Below are 9835 nucleotides of genomic sequence, written 5' to 3'. Positions count from 1 at the left end.
CCTGAAGCCTCCTTCAGATTCTGTGTCTCCCTCTCTCTCTGCTCCTCCCCTGCTCATGCTGTGTCTCTCTCTGTCTCAAAAATAAATAAAAATATTTTAAAAAATTAAAAAAAAAATAAACAAAACCAAAATCATACTCATAGATACAGAGAACAAATTGTTGGAACAGGGAGAACAGAGGGAACAGTTTTCATAAATGGGGAAAGTGGGTAAAGGGGGTTTAATTGAATGGTGACAAACGGTAACTAGAATGTTTGTGGTGAACACTGTGTATGTATATGAATATTGTCTTATTATATTTTACACTTGAAATTAAAATAATGTTATACACCAGTTTTATCTCAATTATAAAAATCATGTTAACAACTACCTTAACAAGGTGGTTATCACTATGTGAAGGAGCCATCTCCATCTCCCATAAGTCTTTCTCCCATGGATCATTTTCTCTGTATGTTTATTTTCCTGTACCTTTCCAGGCAGCCTTGAGAAAGTGATTGGCCCAGGGTGTAACAGAGGAAAGACAAATAAATCCTCTATTAATAAGAAAAAATGTTGTTAATTGACAGAAATAATTTGTATTTTGCAAACTTTGCTCTTTTTCTTGTAACAGATATTATTGTCAAACAATTTTATCAGCCCTGGAATTTAACTGTTAGAATTATATTTTGTTTATATCTAATGTATAGAGTCATGACTAAAATAATCACTTAGGATCACTGTAGCGGACACTTGAAAGGTGCTATGAGAGTATAGATTTAATGTTATCACCATAGCAACAGAAATAAAATGGCAATTATGTGAGGAGTAAAATGTGTTAACTAACCTTATTGTGGTAACCATTTGGGAATCTATACATGTATCAGGTTATCATATTGTCCACCTTATTCTCATACAGTGTTATATGTCTATTACATGTCATAAAAATGATTTTAAAAAGCAGCATTGCTTGTGAATTAAAAAATAACTGGGTAGAATAGTTGAGGCAAAAAGTAACAACCATGAGGACCTACAATAGGTAAGATGATGATGCCTGACTGATCTTGGCTGACTATTGATAAACTATGAAAAAGTAAAGAACAGAGGATATGTTAGCATTTATCATGCATTTCCAGGTTACCATGATCCCCCAAAAGAGCCTAGAGTGATATCGGATGCACTCTGGAAATACCAAAAGCATCATTGAGAATTTCATAAGCAGCTATCCATTTTGGCCAGATTAATAGACAAATATATTACAGAGTAATCAGAGCTACATATGTAAGTGGGAAAGAAAGGGCCCAGGCATAACATGGCCCATGTTTTGTATAAAACACTTTATTTATTTTTATTAATTTTTAATTTTTTTAACGTTTATTTATTTTTGATACAGAGAGAGACAGAGCATGAACGGGGGAGGGCCAGAGAGAGAGTGAGACACAGAATCCGAAACAGGCTCCAGGCTCTGAGTGGTCAGCACAGAGCCTGACGCGGGGCTTGAACTCACGGACCGCGAGATCATGACCTGAGCCGAAGTCGGACGCTTAACCGACTGAGCCACCCAGGCGCCCCTAAAACACTTTAAAAGTATGGTGTACATAGCTTACAAAATGGACATGGACACTGACACTCTTAAGCTGAGATATATGTGTAGCCACCAGAGTATTGCTTAACTGATAAAACTAAGATAAAGACTTGAGGGGTGAAAATCTGATAAAAGATCTCATCAGAAAAAAGTACATTCTTATTTCCTATTTTGAGTCAATATCCAGTCCCAGAATTTATCTAATGAAAGCCACGAGGTCACTTTGAAGAAAGGTCCAACAATGACACAATAATTACATATTGGCACTATATATCAATCCTTCTCCAAAGAAACTTGCATCTACATACCAGAACGGATTTGTCAGCTCAGGCTTGCATGAAAAAATAGCATAGGCTGGTTAAATTAGACATCAGAAACTTATTTTCTTAAGTTCTGGAGGTCAGAAAGTCTAAGATCAAGCTACATGCCAATTTGGCTTCAAGTGAGACCTTTCTTCTTAGTTTACAGAAAACTGCCTCATATGGCCCTTCATCATTGAGAAGAGTAAGAGGATTAGTGCTCTCTCATAAGCACACTAAACCTTACAACGAGGTCATGCCCATATGAACTAATTTAACCAGAATTATTTCTGTAACAGTCTTATCCCCTAAACCTTCCACATTTGTAGTCAGGGTATCCAACAGAGAAATTTGGGAGGATGCAATTTAGTCTAGGGTACAGAGCAAAAGGATCCTAGGGAAAGCAAAATCCTGATATCTTTTGAGAGCTGTTGTTATAGACTCTGAGCTAACACTACAGAACACTCTTTTATAAGGGAGTGAACTCACTAAAATTGAGAAGTTCTCACTACAAAGTGAGAAATTTCTGCTATCCATCACATTTACTTTTGCTCTTTTTAAAAATATTTTACTTTTAAATAATCCTCATACCCAATGTGAGGCTCAAATTCACAGCCCAAAGATCAAGAATTGCATGCTCAACTGACTGAGTCAGCTAGGCACCTCTACTTTTGCTCTTTTGGATGGAGTTCCAGGTTCCTGGTTCAGGACCAATGCTTTTATCAGAGACATATTAGCAGCTCTTCCAAACAAAACAAACAAACAAACAAACAAAAAACAAACAAACTAGGCCTGCCAATAGAGGTTTTGAGCTCTTAGTACCAGCATACTCCTTGTGGGAAAATTCCAAACTACAATGTGTCTTATACTGGAAGAAAACCGTATTTTTACTGAATTATCATTCTTGTTAGAAGTCTCTGTGCACAGCAATCACACGAGCCACATGCTATGTGCAGGAACAAAGCTGTGTGAATGATATCCAAGAGACTCCTCCATATTGACTTCTGATTGTTACTTATAGAGTATGCACGTTACTATTCTGTGCTCCCATATTCCCCTTCCCCTTTCAGGATTAAATTATTTACTCCCCAGTTGTTTAGGAGTGCTAGTCAGACACCCTCAGTTAAGTGCCTCTCAAGAACTTGTTCTTATTTGAAGAACACTGTTCTTATTTGAAGAACATAGCCCAAGGCCATGCTTCCTTCCTGGTTGAAGGCCACACATCCTATCAATGCTCTTGTTGGGGCGCAAGAGGAACCCCTTTCCTTATAGCAAGACAACTTAGAAGGAACATGTTGGGATTCCTCCTGGGGTAACTGAGAACTTTGTTATAACTGCAACACGGTTCAACATCTCCCTGTGGCCAACTCTGATTCCTTCATTCTTAGGGACTTATTCCTAAGGGAAATCCACAATAAACTTCCTGCAACTTATGTGATGCTATTTTATTTGCTTCTTGCCTGCTGATCTGTGGCTTCTTAGCTCTGCACTCTATCCAGGTCTCAGCACTTGTTACATGGACTTTTCCACACAGTCTCTTTCGTGATGTCTGGAAATTATTCCATCCCCACATTTCTTCAGGAAGATCAATGGACAAAATACCCTGTTCTTGTTAAAATGAGGGTCTGGTGAAAAATTTGTTGGTTTATTTAAATTATGCCCACATATTTAAAAATAAACCTAAACTGTTTCAATTTAGGAAACACAGATTCACTATAATTTCAGTTTCCTAATGGAGTTCTTTGTGGTATGCCCTCCTCTTTTTGACATTGAGGTTCTCTGATATTCATTCTCATTCCCTTTGGTAACCACATAGCATTTGATTGACATTGCACAAAGTCTACTCAACATGCAAATTCAGAAGCATATTGAAATCCATGATATGCTCTCTTTCTAAACAAATAAAATGATTACTACAGATAACCTGAATTAAGCAACTAAAACATCTTACAATTTTACAGAGGTAGCTTTTCCCATCAAATATTCCATGATGCATAAGGTGTGTGTGTGTGTGTGTATATAATTGATAAATACATTATATGTATATATAATATAAGTAATTATAAAATATATGTATGTAATTATATATATGTATGTATGTGTGTGTATATAGATAGATAGATATAGATGTGGAATATGATACTTACATTTATTCTTACAAAAGTCAAGGTCACAGAAGAGGTAAAAATGAATCTAAGAACAAAGGTTTTCCCAGAAACTGAAAATATAAACTACAAACATAGATAAAATCATGTAAAAGCAACCCAGATAGAATCTAATTGCAAAGAGATTGGCACAACAAACGCAATCTGCTATAGCTGTTGTTTCTATGACTATATATTCTGTTACTTAGATACAAAGAAACATATAAACTATAAAATAAAATAATATAGGTATAAAAATTGAAATTTGTGAAACACAATAATACTGTCAAGTTAGTTCAAAAAGGAAAGAACAACTGAACTTTACCCTGCATGTAATGTTTTTTCTTTCGTTTTCACGTTTTTATTTAGATTTCAATTAGTTAACATAGAGTGTAATATTAGTTTTATAATAAGAATTTAGTGACTCATCACCTGCATATAACATCCAGTGCTCATCACAGAAAGTGCCCTCCTTAATACCCATTACCCATTTAACTCATCTTCCTGACCACCTCCCCTGTGGTAACTCTCAGTTTGTTCTCTATATTTAAAAGTCTGTTTTATAGTTTGCCTCTCATTTTACCCTCCATGTTCATCTATTTCATTTCTTAAATTCCACATATGCATTTCATCATTTTAATTACTTGACAAAAGCTTGTCTCTTAAAAACAAATTATTTAACATTTCCTCCTTATCAAAATTAAACCAAGTAACTCCAGAGTAGACAAATCTACTCTTTAGTGTATTTTCAAATCATCATCCCTTTCCAAGATCATTTATGTACATTTACTTTTCCTTGTAAAATTTCTCTCTTATCTTAATGAATCAGAGATTTCTGACAGGGCCAAAGAAAGTATATTTCAGTTATGAAAATCTCTAAAACCCTTTACAATTAAACACCATTGGCATCCAAAGAGTCAAACCTATGCAGCACTAGCATATTAATAAGAAAGTATTTTTAGCAAAATATGTCAAGGTGCCACACCCCTTAATAGGTCACTGTAGACTCTGATATGAGCAATTTTGTTGTTGCGAGACTACAAGAGGTGTTTCAGGATAATGTTGCTCAAATGAGATTCAGATCAAGCCTGTGGGGTGACATCATTTTATGTGAGTAGGTCACACTAATTTCTTAACGTTTAGTAATTTGTTTATGAATTTTGAACTCCAGAAGATCTGCAGTAATTGTACACTTTCTATACAGTTTAACATATAAAATCCACTCTGTTATCTATCCTACAATCTGAAGATTTAAAATGAATGCTAACTTAATCAGATTGAAAGTCTTGTAACAACTTGTCAATTCAGTAATATAAATGATTTAGTTGTTACCATTATATTTTATACAGAAATAATTGGCTAATCTAAGTACTTGAGGAGGAAGATTAATAATTGTAATACTAAGTGATGGCAAATGGGATCGTAAAAATATAGAAGGAAAATTTTCAGACAGATCCTAAATATTCTATGATTACTCTATGAGAAAAAATAGAGGGTATATTTGTGTTTTCTAATAGCATTGCAAAAGAGATGAGTTTGTGATTTAAAGTAAAGACATCATAAGTTTAACTCTATTCTAAGTGGCATTCTATGGAAACAAGAAAATAAAATAAATCATTAATGTTCTCAAGCCATAGTGAAGATGAAAAAGAAAATACTTTCCCAAAGTATTAAATTTTCATATTGTCACACTAGTAAATATCAAGTTTTCATTATTCTATTTAAGCATTGTAGATACTTTACTTGCAAGATAAGTTAATTCTTCATTTTAAGTTTCCATTGCACTTTGTATCCATCATCAATATTTTTAGAAATTATCCTTTAGAATCTTATTTGTGTAGGTTTACAAACATTGCAATTAGTGGAAAATAGTCTTACTTGTGTAATATGAAAAGATATGTAGGATTTCAATTAAACAAATAATTATATATTATCACATTTTAGGAAAATGTAAATACCTTCCACTCATCTTATGTAATTGACATATTTAGTTGATTTTTCCATTAAATATTCTAAGCACTATGAGCACTCTAACTAGTCAATGATATTATGTTGACTATTTTTATACATTTTATTCACCTAAAAAAAGTGCAGAGTTATCACATATCTTTTGAAAAGGAAATAGTTAATTATTTCATATTCATTAATACACTTAACCACAAGTAGAAATATCATAATAAGAAAATGCATTTTTTTTAATCTGGAAATGCATTTAAGTTGTAAATATTCTCTAAAACCATACACACTTATCTTGCATGATGTAAGCAAAAATTTAGCACAAATTACTATATATTATACTATATATATACTCACCTAATCAAAATAACCAATAATGAGCATATGTTATCAAAAATCCCATTAAATAGTTATTTAAGAATACAACTAGAGTAAAAGCAATGCAAATGTCTTTAGATGGAATGAGTAAATAAGTAAAATGTAGTATAATATATTATATGCATACAAAGGAATATTATTCAGCCTTAAAATGGAAGAATATTCTGACACACATTACAGCATGAATGAACATTGAAGACAATTATGTTGCATGAAATAAGCCGATCACACACACACACACACACACACACACACTACTGTATAACTCCACTTATATGAAGTACCTAGATTAGTCAAGTATACAGAGGCAGAAGATAGAATGGTGCTTGTCAGGTTCTGGGGGAAAAAGGAAAGGCATTTATTGTATAATGGATACAAGAATTTCAGTTTAAGAATATGAAAAGTTTCCAGGGGTTAATACTCGTAATGATTGTACAACAATGTGAACATATTTAATGCCAATGTACTGACAGTACACTCAAAAATAAGTAAGAGAGTAGCAAAAATTAAGAAACTTGTCCAACATCCTACAATTAATAAGTTACCCACTGATTTTTAAATAATTTTAAAGTTCTATCAATCTTCAGCAATAGGGAGATGGAAATAGTGAAAAATAAGAAGCCCACAAGCCAAAGAAATGAATAAGAAGGTTTGAGGTTCTTCAGGAAACTGATACTGAACTCCAAAATTAGAGATTTCCATTAGTTACTAAGGGTACAGACTGCATGTTAACGTTATGAGGATGTGCATATCACAGAATTTTGGCAAATGCAAAATATATTTGACAAGGAGGAAGTGTATTTTCATCGTGTCTGATTTTGAAATAACCAACTAAAACTCTCAAGTAGAATACTACCAGAACAGTAATGATGCTCAAGAACTGGAGTTAGGGATTGAGCAATTCTTTTGTATTGCCTTTCTCCATCTTGAAAGGACCTCAAGCAGGGAATGTCTATGTAAAGTGGGGGCAAAGGGAATGTCCATGGAAGAGATGGACTCCTTCTGCTATATAACTTCATTGAATTATACCATATCTTTGGGAAAGAATGTGTATCCCCATGTCTGCAGCTATGGTTTTATTCAACAAGTTATAACAGATCAGACATAAAAATGCCTTTAAAGATTTAGATTATTTTTGAACTGCAGAAGAAATTAACTAACCTCTGTGGCTAGATGAATAATTCAGAATTTTTATTTTCTCTACTTTACCCAATAAAGTTGTGTTTCTGTGACTTTGAGGGGGAATAATCTCATTATAAAAAGTGCTTTTTTAGTTAATGAAATTCTGCACTTAGTATTACAGTGTCACACTGAGGGAAATAGCCTGATTTCATTACCTTTTTCAGTGTATAACACAGAAAAGTTAAACTAAATGTACTAACAATTCCGAATTAAATCATATGCCTTCTGCAGACTCAGTATTTTGGCTCATAGACATGAAAATATAAGTTCTGTCTCTGACTCCTTTTTTTTTTTATTTTGGAAAAACAATACCTTTCTGAATTAAATGATATCAAGAAAGATGATCTGATTTTGAAAGGTTTCAGTAAATATTGATGTTTTATATGTGTGACTCCTGTTTGAAGGGCTTGGCTTTTACATAGTTAAACACATAGATTTAACTCAGCTTCTAAGAATACTGACTACACATGATACAAGACATGCACATATGGTGCAACAGACATACTTACCATATCCCTGTAATTTATCAAAAGAATTATTAATTGTGCCCATTAATCAATAGTAAAGGTGGGGGTACTAATTTTGAAAACTCTGAAAGTGATAAAAAATGGAAAAAGTTGTAACTAATTTTATGTCCATGTTAAACTATTTTGAAAATGGCAAATGAAAGATTTTGAATAGGTTTTATAATTTTCAGTCATGTAATTATCAAGTAATATGTAATTGAAATAGAGCACTGCAAATGATCTCTGTCATCTACTTCTTCATTTCCAGCGTCATTCCTGTTTGAAATCATGAAAAACGGGAACACCACCTCATATTTCATTCTCCTAGGACTCTTTAACCACACAGAAGCCAAACTATTTCTTTTTGTGATGGTTGTGACAACTTCCTTCGCCTCCCTAGTGGGCAATGCCTTCATGATCTTCTTGATTCATCAAGATGCCCGACTCCACACACCCATGTACTTCCTACTGAGTCAACTCTCCCTCATGGACATGATGCTGGTTTCCACCATTGTGCCCAAAATGGTTACTGACTACTTGACTGGAGAGAAGTTCATCTCCCCTGCCGGCTGTGGGTTGCAGATCTTCTTTTTTATCACTTTGGGAGGGGGCGAGTGCTTCCTCTTAGCAGCCATGTCCTATGACCGGTATGTGGCTGTTTGCCACCCACTGCGATACCCCATCCTCATGAACTGGCAATTATGCCTGAGAATGACTCTGGGGTCTTGGGTCCTGGGGTCAGCTGATGGGCTCATGCAGGCTGCTGCTACCCTGAGTTTTCCATTTTGTGATGCACATGAGATCAATCATTTCTTCTGCGAGGCCCCTACTCTAGTGCGTTTAGCTTGTGCCGACACGTTTGTCTTTGAGTATGTGATGTACATATGCTGTGTGTTAATGCTCCTGGTCCCATTTTCTCTCATTCTGATTTCCTATAGTCTCATCCTTGCTGCAATTCTCCAGATGCATTTTAGAGAAGCCCGCAAAAAGGCTTTTACCACCTGCTCCTCACATCTCTTTGTGGTGGGACTCTTTTACGGAGCTGCAATTTTTACCTATATGCAACCTAAATCCTACAGGTCAGCTCACCATGATAAAGTAGCTTCAGTGTTCTATACTATCTTCACCCCTATACTGAACCCCCTCATCTACAGTCTGAGGAACAGAGAAGTCAAGTTAGCCCTGAGAAAGTGTCTGGGTCAGTGTTCTGCCTTAAGCCATGACTAAGATTGTAAAAGTGGTTGTGTGGGATTTCCTAGAGAAAAAAAAAATGTGTGCATTATATCTTTGTTATTACTATTTTACTTTGAAATGCAGGCACAGATCTGTAGTTTGGATCTTTTACTAAGCTGTCATGAACACATCAAATTGTGGATTGTTAAAAATCTGTTAAACAAAAATCATTAAAATGTTTTTACATCACACCACCTAATAAGTATTTGCTCAAAGAATGAACTAAGTAGCCAAACGATTTTGAACATTTGTTGTTAATTTCTTTTAAATTGTGGTTTAACTTACAAACACTAAAATGCCCACACCTGACGCTTAGTATTCAACCAGTGTCACCAACTTGGACTTGTAACTTAACCCACTAGCAAAAGACAATTCTTTGCTAAGACCAGAAGTGTTTTTCATTCCCTTTTCCAGTAAAACCACTCGACCAATATACTACCACTGGTCACATTTGTATCTTTATGCTGCAGGTTGGCCTATTCTAGAATTTTGCTCCAATGAAAATACAAAATAGGTAAATTTCTATCTATTTTGTCTTTTTCTCAATATGTTTTTAAAGATTCTGCCACAACTTTA

At 34.5% G+C, this 9835-nt stretch overlaps 1 protein-coding gene across 1 annotated transcript; it reads left to right on the top strand.

Annotated features, from left to right (window-relative positions):
* The first annotated feature begins 8274 nt into the window (after positions 1-8274).
* LOC102964287 (olfactory receptor 2T8-like) lies at positions 8275-9253 on the top strand. The gene has a single exon (XM_007092966.2). It carries the CDS (start codon positions 8315-8317, stop codon positions 9251-9253), a length of 939 nt encoding a protein of 312 aa, XP_007093028.1. The 5' UTR covers positions 8275-8314.
* Positions 9254-9835: the final 582 nt, after the last annotated feature.

This window comes from Panthera tigris, chromosome A1 (genome assembly GCF_018350195.1).
Source record: "Panthera tigris isolate Pti1 chromosome A1, P.tigris_Pti1_mat1.1, whole genome shotgun sequence".
In the NCBI taxonomy this organism is placed as follows: domain Eukaryota; kingdom Metazoa; phylum Chordata; class Mammalia; order Carnivora; family Felidae; genus Panthera; species Panthera tigris.
This window is presented reverse-complemented; position numbering and strand designations above follow the sequence as displayed.

Coding starts and splice junctions, on each gene's coding strand:
- LOC102964287 (XM_007092966.2), top strand. CDS start 8,315: ATGAAAAACGGGAACACCACCTCATATTTCATTCTCCTAGGACTCTTT.